The sequence below is a fragment of the Euleptes europaea genome, chromosome 4 (genome assembly GCF_029931775.1).
Source record: "Euleptes europaea isolate rEulEur1 chromosome 4, rEulEur1.hap1, whole genome shotgun sequence".
Lineage (NCBI taxonomy): Eukaryota > Metazoa > Chordata > Lepidosauria > Squamata > Sphaerodactylidae > Euleptes > Euleptes europaea.
The window spans coordinates 100,627,790-100,648,457 of record NC_079315.1 but is presented as its reverse complement, the minus strand read 5'-3'; the positions used below and the strand labels follow the sequence as shown (position 1 = coordinate 100,648,457).

The 20,668-nt window shown below is 43.5% G+C and overlaps 1 protein-coding gene across 3 annotated transcripts in view; it reads left to right on the top strand.

Annotated features, from left to right (window-relative positions):
* Positions 1-20,668, top strand: part of PARP8 (poly(ADP-ribose) polymerase family member 8) — a 168,193-nt gene that overhangs the window by 102,102 nt on the left and 45,423 nt on the right. For 2 of the 3 annotated variants that reach the window (XM_056848449.1, XM_056848448.1), the window contains exons 6-7: positions 1,551-1,628; positions 14,684-14,778. In XM_056848449.1, coding sequence (XP_056704427.1) covers positions 1,551-1,628; positions 14,684-14,778 — 173 coding nt within the window. The remainder of the gene's footprint in view (positions 1-1,550; positions 1,629-14,683; positions 14,779-20,668) is intronic. The other variant, XM_056848450.1, reaches the window with a different exon arrangement.

Here is a 20,668-nt window from a genome sequence, read left to right as displayed (position 1 = left end):
TTGGGGTTTTCATGGCAAGAGACTAACAGAGGTGGTTTTCCAGTGCCTTCCTCTGCACAGCAACCCTGGTATTCCTTGGTGGTCTCCCATCCAAATACTAACCAGGGCTGACCCTGCTTAGCGTCTGAGATCTGAGGAGATCAGGCTAGCCTGGGCCATCCAGGTCAGGCTCTCAGAATTATTCCTCCCAAACTCTTTCCCATTTGGACTTTTGATTATGGCCTTGTATTTTCTTCAGCTGGTCTCCCCAGTGTCAGCGTGGCAGCAATAGGGACACATTTTAAAAAAATCTGTATATAATTTCTTTTTATATCCACTTATATTTGTGTCAGTGGTCTCAGTTTTCTGGGAGTTTTTTGCTCTTGATTCAGTAGATTTGCTTGCACTGTGTACACATGTTGTACAGTTTTGATGTGCAATTTATATGGTATTTACTTGCCCTTTAAATGCATAATATATACGTAGGCTTGAATCCTATGAACAAATTCCTTGCATGCTTCCTCTGCCTCTATAACTTCCTTTTGTGCATGAGAAGTTAAATCAAAATGAGGATTTGGAAGCGGAAACACCAGGGATGAGACATTTGAAATCTAGGCAACAGTTCTTCTTGGGAGGATGGGATGCTACCTAGGGTTGTCCACTGCCTGGAGATAAAATCCCCTGCCCCATTAATAAAGGCTTAATGGGATGTTATTTACCAGATGGCGCTATTTATCTCCATGCCAGAAAAGCTTCAGCTGCCCATTTCTACACATGAAGCCTTTATTTTTTTACACAAGAAGTGATTAAAATGTAGAATTCGCTGCCAGAGGATGTAGTGACGGACAAGAGGCATAAACAGCTTTAAAAGAGGATTACACAGATTCATGGAGGATAGGTCTATCTGTGACTACTAGCCTCAGGGACTAAAGGGAATCACCACATTCAGAGGCAGTAAACCTCTGCATCCCAGTGCCAGGAGGCAACATGAGGGGAAGGCCTTGACTGTATGCCCTGTTTTTGGCCCTTCATAGTATCTAGTTGGCCTCTGTGTGAGATGGGATGGTGGAGTAGAAGAAGAAGAAGAAGAGTTGGTTTTTATATGCTGACTTTCTCTACCACTTATGGGAAAATCAAACCTTCCCCTCCCCACAACAGATACCCTGTGAGGTGGGTGGGGCTGAGAGAGTGTGACTAGCCCAAGGTCACCAAGCTGGCTTCATGTGTAGGAGTGGGGAAACAAATCCAGTTCACCAGATTAGCGTCTGCCGCTCATGTGGAGGAGTGGGGAATCAAACCTGGTTCTCCATATCTAAGTCCACTGCTCCAAACAACCACTCTTAACCACTACACCACGCTGACTAGATGGATCACTGGTTGATACAGCAGGGCTCTTCTGATGTTGTTATTACAGGGACAAGATATTTTCTTCCAGGCAACCCTTATTCTAACTTACCACAATGGTCTGTGTTCCTCTAATTCACAACTGAAAAACATCAAGTTCAAAAGGTGTTGTTCATCAATTTTTTTCTGTCCATCCCCTTCCCCATTTCCCCCCTTTCTTAAATCAGGAATCAAGGCACAGTAGTGCAGTTGAAGAGGATTCAGAAGGGGATAATGACTCAGAAGAGTTTTACTACGGAGGGCAGGTAAGAGTGAATTATTTACCATCTTCCTAATTATTATTTGAAAGGTTTCTGAGAGAACACGCAGTTCGCTCATCTCCAGTTCTTTTTAGGTTTGACAGTTTGCTTTAGGACCACTACTGATGTTGGTTTTTGAACTTTCTAGGCTCCAGATTTACACATGTAGCAGACTGAGCCTGATTATAGAATTCAGGAATGGTTTAGTGAAGTCCATTTTCAGTGGGACTCATTCATTCAGCACAGTACTGGAATGCATGCACATCTTTTGGGGGGTTACACCAGCGTGAATCTTAAAATGTGAGTGTGTGGATATGAATTTCATGTATTGATCCTTAACATATTTAGGGTAAAGGTAGTCCCCTGTGCAAGCATTACTGACCCATGGGGTGACATAATATCACAATGTTTACTGAGTAGACTATGTTTACGGGGTGGTTTACCACTGCCTTCCCCAGTCATCTACACTTTACCCCCAGCAAGCTGGGTAGTCATTTTACCGACCTAGGAAGGATGGAAGGCTGAGTCAACCTTGAGCCAGCTATCTGAAACCAACTTCCGTCGGGATCGAACTCAGGTCGTGAGCAGAGCTTGGACTGCAGTACTGCAGCTTACCACTCGGCGCCATGGGACTCCTTTAACATATTTACTTGGCAATAAATCCTATTAAGCTTTTAAGAATTGCGGGCTTGGGTACTTAAAGCTTCACTTAATCCCTTTTGAACTTGCCCATCAGTTAAAATAATTTGCAAAACCATTTCCCTTCATGCCCCCATCTTCAGAGATGACATGGCCGGTCACCAGGGAGAGGTTGTTCTCTGTAATGACACTCTATTTATTGAACTGCCTCTCAACAGCTGCAAACCTGGCACTTTGCCTTGGTAATTTTGGGTGACTAGAATTTAGGTGACTGGATTTCCCATCCAGGCAGTCAAGCTGAGTTCAGTTGATTTGTGTTGCTTCGATTGGCTTTGTCGGTTGGTTGGTTTTATTGGCTACGTGCTGCCAGACACTATATGTGATGTTAATTAATTGTTTTATTGGGATTTTAATTGTTATGTACTTTGTTTTTAATGACCTATTTGGATAATTGGGGTGGGCGGGCTAACTCTTAAGCATATGTGGGAGAGAAATGTTTTACTCAATAAATAATTCAAGTATAACTCAATTTGCAAGTAAGAATGCTCACAATTATATCCCAAACAGACCTATGGGTGGAATCCCACAGAGCCATTCCACTAGCAGAAGCTCTTTCCTCCAATGGAAGATGCCTTCTCCCAGTTCCAGAGACTGCATCAGGATAAGGCTGTTTCCTCCAATGGGAGAAGCCTTCTCCCAGTTCCAGAGACTGTACCAGGGTAAGGCTATTTCCATCGGAGGAAAGCGCTTCTGCTAGTGGAATCCATGGGAGGCAAACCTTTCTGCATCCTACTAGGCTCAAAAAATACATACCACCGAATTTCAATGTTAGAAAAAGTCAGTTACATAACTTTTCTCAATACAAAATAGCAAATGTCCATTTTAGGAGTTTAAAGTCTGATTCACCTTGAGATTTGCTGACTACACACACACAACACATCTTTTATGTATATATATATAGAAAGACTACATGTCTTTTTCTCTCTTTTTTTTTGCTCTATCGGGGAATTCCAAACACTAGCACACCTTCTTCTGAAGAAGAATGAAAGTGCTGTCCCTTCTTTGGTGTCTTTCGTGAGGCTAATGAAAGGTTTAATTAGGGCGCTTGCTTCAATGTTCCTTTTTGGTGCTCAGAAGTCGCTTTATGCCCTTTGTAAAATATATATGCAGCAAAATGTCAGTGAATTTCTGTAAACATTACAGAAATGTGTTGTGGGCCTTTTTGAGAAACTGCTCCAGCCACTGAATTGGTGCCTTTTAGTTGACTTCTCTTTGACTTTGCTCCTCTGTTTTTTTTTCCATCCCTGTCTTACTTTACATCCATGCCTTTCATATAGCAGAGGGTTTCATTTTTCCTGTTGCCTACCTGATTCTTACAATGCCTCCTGGGGTTGAAATATGTGGGACTGAGTTAGAAGTTCCTTTTTATCATAGGGTATGCATATTACTATGCTTCCTAACTACGCCCATGTAATTTTTAGGAAGACAATTTAAGAAGGTACCACTAAGGCAATACTTGTACAGTATAATAGATTTTGATTACTGTTACTGCACTGTCCATCTGTGAATTAAAGGTTGAGTATCCCTTATCTGGACTGCTTGGGACCGTATTTTGGATCTTTCCATATTTTGGAATTTTTGCATATGCATAATGAGACATCTTGGGAATGGGACCCAAGTCTAAATACGAAATTCATTTATGTTTTATATATACTTTAGGCACATAGCCTAAATGTAATTTAAAAAAATATTTTTTAAAATAATTTTGTGTACACTGAACCATCAGTGGCACTGTTGAGGGCCTGTGAGTAATGCCTGTATGTTGGCTGAAAAGGTCTGGTTTTTGGATCAGTCCGGATAGCGGATGTCTGGATTGTAGGGGGTGGAAATGGAAATTAATCCAATCCCTTCTGTGGGGCAATATCCCAGCACTTACTTGGTGCAGGATATTCCACCTGTTTCAAGCAGCAGAGTTCAAAACAGCTAAAAAACTATGTGGAGGAAAATGAACAGCACACATATTAAAATTGAAGAAAACTGTATTTAATAGATGTATGTAAAGTCCTTTAAAACAATCAACATTTTCCATAAGAGGTTTGTATTACTTTTCTCATATTAACTGAAACATTGCTACTTCTTCATAGAGTGTGAGGCAGAGAGCGAACACAGAGTGATACTTAGAGACTTCTGACTGAAATGTCTGAGTGAATGACAGTTGGAAGCATCGGTTACAAGTAACTGTCACCAGAAGGGAGGGGCTGATTCTAGAGGAGCACAGAGCCCTCTGTCAATCAAATTAGGCTTCAGCGTTTAATCCAACATGGATAAGGGATACTCAACCTGTACAAGGAAAAAACTCATTGGAAAGTTAACTCAAGGTTTCCGTCTAGACATTAGGAAGAATTTTCTAACAGTTAGAACGGTTCCTCAGTGGAACAGGCTTCCTCGGGAGGACGTAAGCGCTCCTTCCCTGGAGGTTTTTAAGAAGAGGTTAGATGGCCATCTATCAGCAATGCTGATTCTGTGACCTTAGGCAGATGATGAGAGGGAGGGCATCTTGGCCATCTTCTGGTCACTAGGGGTGGGGGGGAGGTAGTTGTGAATTTCCTGCATTGTGCTGGGGGTTGGACTTGATGACCCTGGTGGTCCCTTCCAACTCTTATGATTCTGATTCTAGGGTGGACGGTTAATAATATTGGAGGCATTAAGTTTTACTTTCTAAATATAATGTGTTTTGAGTAGCCAGAGATTCACTGCCTAGGCCAAGAAGTTTAGGTAGGAATTTATGGAGTCCTGTGTAGTTGATTGCCAAGATGAATTTCTTTTGTATGTATTTTAATGTTGCACTTCCAGTTACAATGTAATGTTCTACTTTTATTATCTTGTCGATTATTTATTAGCTGCATCCTCCATAAAAATGTGCCTGTTATTGTTACGGTAAAACAAAACAAATTTGCATTATAAAACTGCTAAAAGTGCTCATTAATAATATCAGTGAGCTGGACCCAAAGGTGCCCTTTTTTGGAAGGGAAATTGAAGGAATCCTTCTGTAAACACAAGGGCAACTTTGTATGTAACCCTGTGGTTTGGAGCCAGTCCAATAATATCGGTAAAATCATGTTGTAAGTAGCTAAAAATCTTGGCTAAAAACGACATATAAACACCAACTAACCTTAGTATTGCTTTTTAATTCCATTTATGAAAGAATGGAGGTGGAGAGAATCATGTATGTCATGCTGAGCTCTTTGGAGGGATAACAATATTGTGCTGGCACCAACTGTGGTCACCCATTTGCTTCTAGAGGTTCACACAGAAGGCATAAAGATGGTGGCAATAGTAGACTTGTCTCTTTCTGTCCCTGATTACTGTGAGGCCTTAGTTTGTGTAGCCAGTCTTACCAAAATTCACTATCGAAGCATAAAAGCATGTAATACATTTCCACAAAGTTTGTAATTAACTTTGGCCAACCATTACATTGATTTTGCTTGAATAAGTGAGCTTGTTTGTGCTTCTAATTTATATACTTTCGCCCAATTCTGGAGGAATTGAACCAAGTGAAACGGCAATAAAGCGCACACTAGAGTGAGCAAACCAGCAATTACATTTGTGCTCAAGGAAAACGGAATTAGTACACGATGAATATTTGGCTCGTGTTGGATGATCAAATATTAAGAGTGTCTGCGTGTGTTCAGGCACCCTACAGTATATTTGAATGTGGTGCGGGGGGGGATGAGAAGAGACAAGAGATCAATAGAAGCATTCAAAAGCAAGGCAATCAGATGAGAGCCAGTGTGGTGTAGTGGTTAAGAATGGTAGTTTGAAGCAGTGGACTCTAATCTGGACAACCGGGTTTGATTCCCCACTCCTCCACATGGACTGCGGACGCTAATCTGGTGAATCAGGTTGGTTTCCCCCACTCCTACTCATGAAGCCAGCTGGGTGACTTTCGACTAGTCACAGTTCTCTTAGATCAGTTTCAGTTCCGGGAGAATGCCAGGCCCCCTGGAGGTTGGCAACCTTTGGCCAGCATGCTCGGTTGCAGGCAGGAGGTAGAGCCAGCGTGCTCATTGCTACTTAACCATCTGTACAAGTTACCCTGTCTGTGAATGTTTGGTGTGTACAAAGGGTTGCCAGGTCCATCTCCACCACCAGCAGGAGGTTTTTGGGGCAGACCCTGAGGAGGGCAGGGTTTAAGGAGGGGAGGGATTTCAATGCCATAGAGTCCAATTGCCAAAGCGGCCATTTTTCTTCAGGGGAACTGATCTCTATCGGCTGGACATCAGTGGTAATAGTGGGAAATCTCCAGCTAGTACCTGGAGGTTGGCAGTCCTAAGGACAGCTGGACAATTTTTGGGGGCCAGGGATCTCTAATAGATTGGCATTCACTGATCATAGGGCTCTTGGGGGGTTTTACAGGGAGGGGCGGTCCCGAAGATACTGTGGTCCCAGACGGTTAAGGGCTTTAAACGTTAAAACCAGCACCTTTAAGTTGATCCGGAATTCAATCTGTATGCTTTCCTTTTCCAGAACAACGGGGCGGGGGGAGCTATAACATGTCTCTGTTTAGCAGTGATCTCTCCTAAACCCTTTTTTTTTTCAGAAGCAAAAAAGCAAAATCTTTTATCTTAGCAAGTAATTCCCTTTTCACCATGACAATCTTTGTTCACTCTCTCCATTTATCTGGAAATAACAAGGGATCTGCAGCTGTCCAAGCAGAAGCGTTTACCTTTCATTTTCAGCCATGCTGTTCCTATAGTAGAGAAAGCCTTTCTGAACAGCTGCTACCTAAGACCCTTTCAATATAGTGGCAAGGATTGAACCTGGAAACTTTTGCAGTCAACACATGGGGTCTACTATCAAACTGAAGGATCTCATCAGAAGAAATGGGCATGTGCAAAGACTGGAAACCACAGACCCAAAGATTGGTTCATGCTTGAGTCTAGTATCTTCCCTTAAAGATAAGCACCCAAGCTCTTACAATGGTACAATATGTACAAATGCCTTTCCAAATTTCTGCTTGGATCAGGAGATGGTGTACCTAGTTTGACCTCCATCTTTATCAGTACAGTAACCTTGAAGCTGGTTCTGTTCCTAGGAATAGTGTCTCAGAAAGCCTTTTGGAAATGTCAAGCTATGCAGACATTCCCTGTATCCCACATACGCCCATATCCCCCACCCCCATTTGGGCCCTTCCGTGTATCTCTGATGAGAGACTGCGAATAAAAACTCTCAGAGTGCCAGCCTCTCTTTCTGTCTCACAGCAAAGTCAAACATGCTATCTATAGAGGGAAAGAAATGCCTCCACACATTCCCAGACAGGCTGATAAGCGAAAACTAAACAGAACAAATCTGACAGACAGACCCTTGTGCGCACTCACAAAGACATTTCTAAAACCTGCAGAGATAGGCTAAAACATCCACAGACGTCTGTGGCTTGGAGAATCACTGCAAAGGTGGAGTAGCATGCTGGGTAGCTGCTGCGCACTTGGGGAAGTGAGAAGGACAAGGGGCTTGCCTGCGTCTCCAGAGGCAAGGCTGGGGCAGCTGCAGGGCTGGGTTTCCCCTGGGTGGCAGAAGCAGGTGACAATCTGGCCACACCGTAGCTTTAAACTCTGGCAGGCTGGAAACCAAAGCCATGCCTGCAGAGCCCAACGGCAGCCTGACAGATAGGGTTGCCAGGTCCCTCTTCACCATCGGCGGGAGGTTTTTTGGGGCGGAGCTTGAGGAGGGCGGGGTTTGGGAAGGGGTGGGACTTCAATGCCCTAGAGTCCAATGGCCATAGTGGCTTTTTTTTCCAGGGGAACTGATCTCTGGAGATCAGTTGTAGTAGCAGTAGATCTCCAGCTAGTACCTGGAGGTTGGCAACCCTACTGATAGAGTCAGGTCAGTGAAGCTGTAAAATGAAACACAGTGGGGTGGAAGGGGTGCAGATTATTCCCAAACCTTTTCCAGGAATGGGAGGCAGCCCCCCGGAGGGAGCTCCCCATGAACCAGAGAAGAAGAGTTGGTTTTTTATATGCCGATTTTCTCTACCTTTTAAGGGGTCTCAAACCAACTCACAATTTCCTTCCCTTCCTCTCCCCACAACAGACGCCCTGTGAGGTAGGTGGGGCTGAGAGAGTTCTGAGAGAACTGTGAGTAGCCCAAGGTCACCCAGCAGGCTTCATGTGGAGGAGTGGGGAAACTAACATGGTTCATCAGATTAGAGTCCACCACTCGTAACCACTACACCACGCTGGCATTCAGGAAGAAGAAGGGGTAGGGTTGCCAGGTCCCTCTTCACCACTGGCGGAAGGTTTTTGGGGTGGAGCATGAGGAGGGTGTTGTTTGGGGAGGGGAGGGACTTTGGTGCCATAGAGTCCAATTGCTAAAGTAGCCATTTTCTCCAGGTGATCAGATCTCTGTCAGCTGGAGATCAGTTGTAAAGCAGGAGATCTCTTGCCACCACCTGAAGGGACTTGCAGGGACTGTGAGGAGATATTTAAGCTGGCTCAGAGAGAAAGGCAGGAATCTGAGGTCTCTGCAGGGGTGGAAGGTGAACTTGGTATACCCTCTGATGACCTCACTCAAAGACCCACCAGCCTTAGTTTGTTGGATGGTCTTTCCTTTGTGCTGCTAGTGATTGCCCACCTCCTTATAGTTGGTGTGCTCTTGTTAGGCATGGTAGGTACATGATAGTAATTAGGGTCTCTGTGTCCTATAAATTAGGTAAAGGTAGTCCCCTGTGCAAGCACTGGGTCATTCCTGACCCATGGGGTGATGTCACATCATGACATTTACTAGGAAGATTACGTTTATTGGGTGGTTTGCCATTGCCTTCCCCAGTCGTCTATACTTTACCCCCAGCAAGCTGGGCAGTCATTTTGCTGACCTCAAAAGGAAGGAAGGCTGAGTCAACCTTGAGCCGACTACCTCAAACCGACTTCTGTCGGGATTGAAATCAGGTGGTGAGCAGAGCTTTCACTGCAGTACTGAAGCTTATCACTCTGCGCCATGGGGCTCTTAAGGCCTATACCTTAATGTTAGAATAATTAACAAAATCATACGGCAGATCTTTGCTGGCCCAAGCCAAATTATTATTGATTACTTTTATCACACCATCAAGGTTCAAGCCAAGTGATGCTAAATGTACTTTGAATGTGGTTAAGTGCTAATTACTTGCTTCAAAATATCAAATCATTATACCTTAACAGGAAAACCGTATAATATATATACTATTCCAATTAAGGGCTAAGTCTGCCACTGACTTATCGTTGGGGAAACTGCACTCGGATATCTAAAGGCAGAATTGGGCATTGTTGCTTTGTGATTTCATTTCTGTGAGATACAAGACTGCTTTTTTTAACCCTAGTTAGGTTAGAATCATAGAATAGAATCATAGAGTGGCAAGGGACCACCAGGGTCATCTAGTCCAACCCCCTGCACAATGCAGGAAATTCACAACTACCTCCCCCCCACACCCCCTGTGACCCCTACTCCATGCCCAGAAGATTGCCAAGATGCCCTAACTCTCATGATCTGCCTAAGGTCATAGAATCAGCATTGCTGACAGATGGCCATCTCGCCTCTGCTTAAAAACTTCCAGGGAAAGAGCACTTACCACCTCCCAAGGAAGCCTATTCCACTGAGGAACCACTCTAACTGTTAGAAAATTCTTCCTAATGTTGACGGAAACTCTTTTGATTTAATTTCAACCCGTTGTTTCTGGTCTGACCTTCTGGGGCAACAGGACACAACTCGGCACCCTTCTCTATATGACAGCCCTTCAAGTACTTGAAGATGGTTGTCATATCCCCTCTCAGTCTTCTGTTCTTCAGGCTAAACATACCCAGCTCCTTCAACCTTTCCTCATAGGATTTGGTCTCCAGACCCCTCACCATCTTTGTATATGTTAGAACCTTCTCCAGATGAGCATGTGGGAGACACTGAAGCCATCTCACCTTCTGAAGTCTTACGCCTCCAGAGCGAGCAGATGCTGTGTATGGCAGAGCCCTCAAGATTAACATCACAACCTCTGATAATAGGCCCAAGGACAGAGTCCTTAGTTGCCTCTACCCAGACACTCCTGGAATAGTGGCATTCCCGGTACTGGAGGGCCTTACTGAGATGGGTAAGCGAGTGTGAAAAGTATAATAAATAAATAACCAGCCTCCACCCCTGTTTCTGCAAAAAATCCTTACAAAGTCAAGCAGGACTCTGCAGAATCCCTGACCATTCATCCTCCACCCTCATCCATCGTAACAGGAGAGATGCAAGCCCGCCAGAGGCAGGGGCAACACTCCACACCTGCTGACAAGGAGAGCAGGAGGCTTGACTACCTGGGCAGAAAATCTTATACCTCATCTGCCCTGAGCTCCAGGATCGCCAACTACCAGACGATCATGGGGGGCTACCAGCTGTTCTTGTGGGAGAAAGCCGCTCCCCATCTGGAACTCCTTCCTGAGGAGACCAAGTCGGCAGTTAACCTAATACAGGCTGAGGCCCTATGCCTATCCAAGCAGGAGGTAGGAGCAGGCAATCATGCAGCAGAGATAGCAGCCTGTTCAATGGCAACAGCCATTACCCTCCGTCATCATTCATGGCTCCGTAACACTGCACTTCCCCTCGATACCAGATCCCAGGTTGAGGATCTCCCATTCGAGGGAGACACTCTCTTTGCTCCTTCCACCACAGAATTTCTGACGAACATAAAGAAAGACCGCCAGACAGCCAGATCACTCGGGGCCCGACCATACAACAACCCTTCCCGTGAGCGTTATTAACCACGTCACCAGGGCTTTGCTACTCCCTTCTTAGAGGGCAAGGGCAACAACGCTTTCAGCAGCAGTATCATCAACAGAGGCAATACCAACAGCCACGTCACTGGGGCCAGTCGGGAAAACGCAGGCCAGACAACAGGCAGAGGCCTGCCACCAACCCTCTTCTGAAAGATCAGCAGTGTTTCAGTTTCAGTCGCCTTTATTGGTATGATGATCAGCAGCAACCCACTCAAAGATTCTGACTGGGCCTGCAGGTCTGCCAAGAAAGCTTTCAATTTCTTGACAGACTGGCCAAATTTTGTGATTGTTGGAGATCCATCTGCACAGACAGCTGGGTCCTGAGAGTTGTCAAGGAGGGGTACCATTTAGAGTTTAAATTCCCCCCCCCAGTTGTTCACATCCTACGTCTACAAGAGACAACCCCTTTCCCACAACTGCAGGAGCCGCAACTGCAGGAGCTAGGTGGGGCTGAGAGAGTTTGGAGAATTGCGACCAGCCCAAGGTCACCCAGCTGGCTTCATGTGCAGGAGTTGGGAAATCAACCCATTTCACCAGATTAGAGTCCACCGCTCCTAACCACTACACCATGCTGGCTCTCTTAGGATCCAACCTTTAATTTTTAAGACACTTAAAGGGAAAAAAACTCCGCCCTTTTAGAGTGTTTGCTTAGCTGTATTCAAACTATGTTTATTGTGTATGTCTTGGGTATCCCAAGGTGAAGGTAGGAATCCTGCCCTTGCTGTTCTCACTCTGAACAGCTGCAGGAGTGCGATGTCATTTCTAGTAATAAAAACCCTGGAAATGGCATAGGGTAGCTCTAGAAACCACCAGATGCTCTGTAATGCTGCTATAAAGTTTCCAGTAATTCCTAGAGTTACCTGTGTTGCTTCTGTTTTTTACTGGAAGTGACGTGGTGCCGCAACATGAAACCCCTCCCCATCTTCCCACCTCCACAGCCTTCCCGCCTAACAACCCTAGTTATGTCTTGTCTTAAAAATACATTTTAAACTAAAAGCAAATTCACATGCAGCATCATTTTGCATTTTGAATCACTTTAGAACTATCTGAGAGTCTGTGTTTTCTCCCTAACATTCTCCAATCCATTCCATTTATTTCCATTTATTTACTAGCTCCTTTGACCAAAGGTCTTGATCTTAACCATAACAGTAATACATAATACATAAAATAAAACACCAAATAATCAATTTACTTAACATATACTTATTTATGTTAATTTACCCAACATATACTTAAAGTTAAAACACAGTAGAAGTGTAATTACTAAACATAGCATCACTAATACCATAACAATCACTAATACCATAACAATGTATTCCCCCTGAACCAGCCACATTGAACTGGGATCATTCAAATCATAAAATTTAATCCAACATTCACCTTGCAGCCTACATTCTTATTTTATTTTGACGTTTAAGTGACATCACCTCCGCCAAAAATCTTGCAACAGAACTAGTTATATCAGGGTGAATATCTCCAATTATGTGGGATATCACCCAGGACTCTAGAGGAAGTTTGTATTTTGACCATATCGGAGTAATCCAACGCAACCTAGAAGCTGACCAGTGCTGACAAAACAATAAAAGATGGTGCAGAGTCCCAATATCTCCAGATTTACATTCACAAACACGATCAGAATAGGGAATTTTCGCAAAACGACCTGACAGCTCTGCAGTTGGATAAGCATTTAGTCTGGCAAGCATAAAGGCACGTCTATGGCCTGGGATTGTCAGCAAGCTCGCATAGGAGGGCATGGTCTCAGGCGGGGGAATCCCCAGTGCAAGAGTAGAACATACGCGCCTAGCACGAAATGTGATGCAAACACACTCAAGGTTTCTCACCCTTGACCTTACTAGTTTAAGTGCTTCAGAGAAGTTTAAGTTGTTAAAAACTAATCGTGGAAGATCAAGCAGTACCAGTTTGCTATAGCATTCTCCAATAATGATTGTATCGAGCAACTTTGGAGCAAAAGGTTCAGTTCCTTGTAGAGGACTCTGACCCTCAGCGTACCTATTTTGTTGCTCGTTTTTTGGAGGATGAAGAGAAGAGACGAAGGGAGATGTTTTCAGAGATGGGTCTTATTTAAGTTTTACGGTTTTATTGTTCAAGACTTGGTCTAAGAACAGGGGAAAAGAAAGAAAGAATAATGATTGTAATTATGGATCGAATTCCATTCTATTATGTACCCAGTTTTGCTGAGAGGAGTTTGCCCATCTCTACTGAAGACACTGCAGCATGGTGAAAAATATTTTTGCAACCAGCTCCATCAGGTTGATAGGAGCTGTAGCTTTCTATGAGCAGTGATATGGCCATGTTCCTAATACTGTTTTTCATTATTATATGTCATGCCTTAGACAGTGTTTTGTTTGTATTGCTTTCTGATTCTGTAGTCTTAAATCTTATTGTGTTGTTTGTTGGATATTTTATGCTGTCTGATTGAATTGCTTTCATAGATATATTACAGTCCACCTAGAGTCTCAGAGAGAAATGAGGCTATAAAAGAAATGAATAATTATATATAAACAAACAAAATTTATTGTAATGCTTGTAACTCCGCACACACACACACACACAGTTCTCAAGAGCACACTCATGTCGCCCACTTACCACTAGGTTCTTCAAAGATGGTTCTTAAGTGCCATCAAGGGCTGATTCTGGGTAGAAAATGAGTGTATTATCTTGCGCAATGCATAATGAATGCAAGAATTAACTGGGGCAGACACGTGGCGGCGATTCTGTCCTTGGGTGGCTCTTAGAAAGGACTACACAGATGCGTGAAGGATATTTATCAGCAGTTGTTACCCGTGACAGCTGTGTCCTGGAAAACTAAATGTAAGCTTTGTGTTCAGAGGCAGTGTATTTCTAAACGCCAGATGCGATGCAAATCTGTTGCCTCTGTGCCCCAATTGTGGGCACTCCAGAGGCATCTGACCAGCACTGCTGGAAGCAGGACTAGATGCACCTTGGCTTGACCCAGCAAGGTGTTCCTAACGATCTTAAGTTTTTTACACTTCTCTGTGTTTCTGCCGTATAGGCCAGTCATTACAGGGGGAGGGGAGTGTCATGGGCAGGGGGAAGGCCTTATTTTTGCCTTCCATTTTTGCAATACTATAAACAAGCCATAAATAGGGTTGCCAGCCCCCCCCCCCCAACTCTGGCGGGAGGTTTTTGAGGCGGAGCTAAGGCAGGGATCTCGTGCGCACAGCCGTGCCGATGTGACCACATCACTTCCAGTTTACACCTGGAAGTACCGCATCACAATGGGCCTTTTACCACTTGAGTGAAAAGGCCCATTGCGATGCAGCACTTCCGGGTGTAAACCGAAAGTGACGTGATCGCATTAGCATAGCTGCATGCGCACGCAATCCCCACTTCCAAGCCAGGCACTGGATTAAATCTAAGTGACCTGGCAACCCTAGCCATAAACTTTAGGAAAAGTTGAAGGCAGCAGGAAAAGGAGAAGACCCAACATGAGATGGAGTGACTCTATAAAGGAAGCCGCGGCCCTCAGTTTGCAAGACCTGAGCAAGGCTGTTAATGATAGGACGTTTTGGAGGACATTAATTCATAGGGTCACCATGAGTTGGAAGCGACTTGATGGCACTTAACACACACACATAAACATGTCCTTTTTTCCCTCTGCAGGTTAGTTACGACGGAGACCTTCACAAGCACCCACAGCTGGAAGCCGACTTGGCTGCCGTAAGAGAGATCTATGGGCTGAATGCAGTATCTCTCAGGTACGTTTATTGGGGTTAAATTGTCTTTGTTACAGAAAAAGAAAGGATCATACCTTGTAGTTTTCTGGAGAGGTAAAACCAAATCGGATTGGGCATCCTTTTCTGGGCTTTTAAAATATTGTTGTTAAACTTGTACTGACAAATGCTTTCAACCATTTCAGAACTTTGGAGCACACTGGGAAAATTGCAGCATTTTTAATCAGCAGTTGTTAACATTTTGGGTTGATTAACCCCCAACTCTAGCTTTTGTTTAATTTTTTAAGGAAATTGCAGAAGGATGGGGGGGGGGGGGAAACAATGTAAATTATGTTGCCTTTCTTCTTCAGCCCAAGAATAAATTTACTGAAATACAGTTATATTTTCTGAGTACCAGTCGACTGAAGATCTGGCAGGATGTCTATCCAGTCACAGACTTGAATACACATGTGTACCCAATATGAATTGTATGAAATAAATCATCTTATGCCCAAAAAAATGATTGCCAAATTCACCCAAAGAACATTTTTAAATACTTTGGGCTTAGATGCTGTGCATTCAGTGATACTCCATGTTCATGAACCAGTCTCTAGAGCACTTTAAAAGTTACCCTTCCTCCTCAGAAAGTCAACCTTATCATGATCTGTATACATTTATACACCACCCTTCCTCAAAAGAGCTCAGGACAACATACATTGTTCTTCCTCTACCATTTAATCCTTACAACAGCCCTGAGAAGTAGGTTCAAAGCTGAGATTTGAACTTGGGTCTCCCAGATTCTAGTTTGACAGTCTAACCTAAGGGTCTCAAACTGGTGGCCCGGGGGCCAGATCCGGCTCCTTGAGAGCTCTTATCCAGCCCGCAAGCCAGCTGAGGCAGCCTCCCCCCCTCCCAGTGTGGGCTGGCAAGATTTCTGCAGGCTTACCAGCCAAGGCAGCCACCCCACTAGTCCCGAGGCACCAATGATCAAAGACTGTTAAATAAAAGAAAATACTGTAAGAGTGTTTCTGCTTTATGCATGTTTGCATTTTAAGTAAAAATAAAGTGAAAAATGATATCATTAATTGGCTTTGCCTGTGTCTTCTATAAAGTTTGTATCTCCGGTACCTGGCATTCAATTTTATGGTACACATGGCTTGGCCCGACCAGGTGACATTTATGTCATACCTGGCCCTCGTAAGTTTAACACCCCTGATCTAACCTCTATACCACATTGGTTCATTTTAGATTATGGTCTCTGCCTCTTCTTTTTTACATGGAGATTTACATACATGTCATTTTCCCCCCATTTCATTTCCACTCTTATTCTAGTTTGCCAACTTCCAGGTGGTGGCTGGCGATCTCCTAGAATTACAACTGAGCAGCAGGCTACAGAGATCAGTTCCCCTAGAGAAAATGGCTGTTTTGGAGGCTCTGCCTTAAAATCTCCAGGACTTTCCCAAACTGGAGTTGGCAATCCTAATTAATTGTCACCATTTTAATTCAGCCAGTTTTCTAACCTAATTTTCCCTGTTCTTTTAATCCATCTAGACACCAGTTGCTGCTGTTTATACATGATACTTTATTTCCTTCGTTCATCAATGTTGCAAAAATGGGCATCAGTTTTCACAGTATGGTTGCTATGCTTGGGGGAAAAAGACACCGTTTTCATGCCATATCAGGAAAAACACAAAATGCAGTCACGTCCCTACTCCCACCCCCCACAAATAGATCATTTGGGTTGAGATACAGTTTGCAGGCCACGCTCAAATTCCAGTGCAAATGTTGCTCTCCCCAACCATTCAGAACAGTAGTCGATCTAAATTAATGCTCCTTAAAATCCATTTGTTTCATTCTGCTGAGTGACACAGTGAATCTGTGAGTACATGTTCCAGTTCTTTGGACAGTATCATGACTGCAGGAAAATCTTAGGTTCATTACATGCCATTTGAATTCAGAGGAAATTCATTGAGGACAGAAAACGTCAGTTAAAGCCGAGACAGGATGTGAATGAGATAATCATTGCAAGGGTGGTGACGGTTATCGTTGGTGAAACTGTATATACTTGTAATAATCTCCCCCAGGGTTTTCAGACTTTCAAATAAAAAAGGAACTTCTTACATATAAAAAACACCTTTACTGTGCATAATTATTTTCGCAATCTGTTTCATTTGCAGTTCACGTTTCTCTTCCATTGTGCATTTGATGAGAGTGCTTATAACTTCCTTGATAGTCACAAAATACACAATTGTAATCAGTGGACACAGACTGGAGTGATTCTTCAGAGGTTTGTGCAGTTCAAGTGCCATTGATTTCAGTGGGAAAGTTCAGTGCATTGACTCACCCGAAAGACACACGAACACATGAAACTGCCTTACACTGAATTAGACCCTGAATCAGATCAAAGTCAGTATTGGTTACTCAGACCGGCAGTGGCTCCCCAAGGTCTCAGGCAGAAGTTTTTCACATCACCTACTTGCCTAGTCCCTTTAATTGGAGATGCCAGGGATTGAACCTGGGACCTTCTGCATGCCAAGCAGAAGCTCTACCACTGAGCCACAGCCCCTCCCCAAAACATAACTCTTTTTAGAATTGCACTATTAAGCACATATTGAGGTTTCACCCAATAAAACTAAAGGACTTAACTTTGGTTGGATGATGTCCCTAACATTTATATTGTGCTTTCTGGATGTTCAAAGTGTTTCTTGTACATTTACTGCATTTAGACGTCACAAACTCAAGTTGTTTTTGTAATGAGAATGTGCCTGATTTATTCTCAGGCCTGTGTTTTCCTTCCAACCTCTCTTCGTACTCAGAGCTCAAATGGAAGACTTCCTGATTTGGAAAAAACAGAAACCTGTTGAGATGTCTGAATTTGGGTGCTTTAACAAATTGCAGTTTGCTTCTAGGCTACTAATTTACATTTGTAAACCACAGTTTAATCCTGGTTTACAAACTCAGTTTGTAGGCAAGAAGCCAACCACAGTTGTTTAAAAAGGAGTGGCAGCATGAGACCCAAGAATAAGCTTGGTTCATTCTCTTCCTGAACAAACAAGAGTTTGTGACAGCTGAATACAGCCATTATCTCACTGATCATTACAGTGATCATCTATGAACATATGAATCTGCCTTATACTGCATCAGACCTTTGGTCCATCAAAGTCAGTACTTCCTACTCTGACCGGCAGCAGCTCTCCAGGGTCTCAAGTAGAGGTCTTTCACATCACCTACTTGCCTAGTCCCTTTAACTAGAGATGCTGGGGATTGAACCTGGGACCTTCTGCATGCCAAGAGGATGCTCTACCACTGAGCCACAACCCCTCTCATGAGAAGATCATTTATGAGAAGATTATTTATTTGTCCTTGTTGCATTATGTCTGACCACACTTTCCCTTATTGCTTGGGGCAATGGTTCTGTTTTCACTAGCAGGACAACCTTTAGGTGTACACAGATCAGAAGGGTATCTCATGTGTCCTAGTAGGACAGTAGATACAATAGAAATGAAAAAAGAAACACACTGGAAGTAGAATCTGTATTTTTCTCAGCTTTCCTGGTCATCAGCTGTTACAATCTTTGAGCATCTTGTTGTTTTCACTGCTGGTTGTATTTGTCACTGATTCACTGCTCATCAGTCCATCCCAAAATTATACCCATGTGTATGTCATCACAATTACCACTGATTAATTTTTTGGAAATGGCAATATAATTTGGACATAAACAAAACCAATCTTTTGGTCACTTCATTCGTTTTCCTCTTTCTGCTGCTCAAAATTGACAGGTCATTTTTCCTTTGCAGTTCTTCTTGGAACAGTGATGGATTTGCATCACGCGTTGTAACTATGTTTTGATTCCTGGTGGCTAACTGACATTCACTCTTTTTTAAAAAAAAGTAATGAAAGCCTAAATTATGCCCATGTAATGCTGATTTCGCAGGGTCTGTCTTGTGAGGGTCATCATAGCATAGGAAGAGACATAGAAAGGACTCCGCTGACAGCTCGCGTTCAAAGGCCTTGCGTTGTCAGCCCTTCCCAAAGGCAGCTCGGACGGTGCTCCACCCTGCTGGGGTCAAACTAATTATTTGAAGCCCTGAAGAATTAGCTGTCTGCAATTACTGTTTGTCAGAAACCCTCAGCTGCTATAAACCAAACCTTACGTCTCTTTGGGGGGGATATAAATTAACTTATTTGGTAGAGACCAAATTCAATTATTTAAGAGTGAGAATTAATGCCCTCTCAATTTCCCTGCAGTCTTTGGTAACGGCAGAATGAATCAATGACAGGCATTTTCCAGCAGTCGTTAGCATTTACATTGTACTTTATAGAGTTGGCCGCTACTGTTATTGCGAGGTGGGTCTGATAGAGTCGCTTGCCAAACTCCACCTAATGAGCTTTGAACTGGGGGACCTTTTGATGGACAGCAAGTAGTACAGCCCTAAGCAGAGTTATACCCTTCTAAGTCTGTAGACATCAATCCACTTAAAAAGGTTTGACACTAGGTTTACACTGCTATTCTAAGATATGTTCCTGGGAGTAGGCACATGCAATGCATCTTACTTCCAAGTAGACCTGTTTAGGATTGCCTGCCTAGGGTCTTAGCCACTACATGGCACTGGCTTTATTTATGACTTTATTTATTTACTTACTTAATTTCAAGTCTACCCTTTTCATCAAGACTCAAGGTAGATCACAGAATTAGAAGACAGTGCAATGGAGGCTTTTCTGCACAGGCAAGAGGGTAGCATTGTACAAAATGATTCACAAAGTTACTTGGACAAATAATTAGGGACTATGGTCTATACTCGTCGGTATAGTTTGCTGTAAGTTAGTTTCTACTATGTAGTCTCGCATATGGGCAGGGGTGGACCCACAGCATCTGGGAAGCCTCTGAGGAGGAGACGTGGCTGCGTCGATCCCAGCTGCCACAGATCCACCCTGCATGGAGAGAGAGAAAAGCCTTTTTTTAAAGTAAAAAATTAAAAAAGGGGGGAAATGTCCCATAGCAAACAATGAGGCTGCACCACTGAAGGGGGCGTTCCTGGGGCAAAAGGGGCTAGGAACCCCCCAGGAACCCCCCCCCCCCGCAATGCTGGTGTGGCCTGCCACTTCCTGGATTTAGGTCCCGGTGCAGCAGCTGTGGCAGTGGAGGTCTTTGCCACCCCATGGCACCCAGGCACCGGCATGTGTGCCACCCAGGATAGCGTAAGTGCCCGTTAAACAGGCACTTAGGCCATCGGGGGGTCACACCAGCTCCTATGGAGCTTTGCTCCCCACCCCTCAGGAATGTGCTCTTAATGTGTCGTGTTAACACTTAAGCTTTGCTTCAGTTATGTTTTTTACGCTTCTGGTTGATTCCCCAACCCAAATCCTATTTCATTGTTTCTTGAATGTCCCATCTTGCTCATAGTATTGACTCACTCTGTGCAATCTGCCTTGAGTCCCAGAGAGAAAGGCAGACTATAAATAAGGTAAATAAACACATTAAAAATAAATAAATTGTATTACCAACAATGTAAACAAAATAATGGCCTGGATTACACCTTTAGAAAGCAATGCAATAAAAACAGTATAATACATACAATAAAAATTCCGTCCGTTGTGCACATTTATTTATTCCATTTTTGCAGCTTGATATGGAACTCCATTGCCACATGATAGCTGATGGCCAGAGAATGCCACACATATTCCAAAGATTGTCTATTGCAAAAAAAAAAAAAAAAAAAAAAAAAACTACTACTGGAGGTGGACTCCAGAGTGTAATTCCTTCTGCTTGATGGTTCTTTATGCTGAAGGCTTGGGAAGCCATTTTTGGGAATGGATTCCCATTTTGGGGAATTGGGAAGCCTACCATAGAAGGCTCCTTTCCCTGTCACAAGAATTCAATGGGTTGGATCCAACCAGTTTTTCTGCTGATAAAAAGGTAGAAGGGGAACCTTTT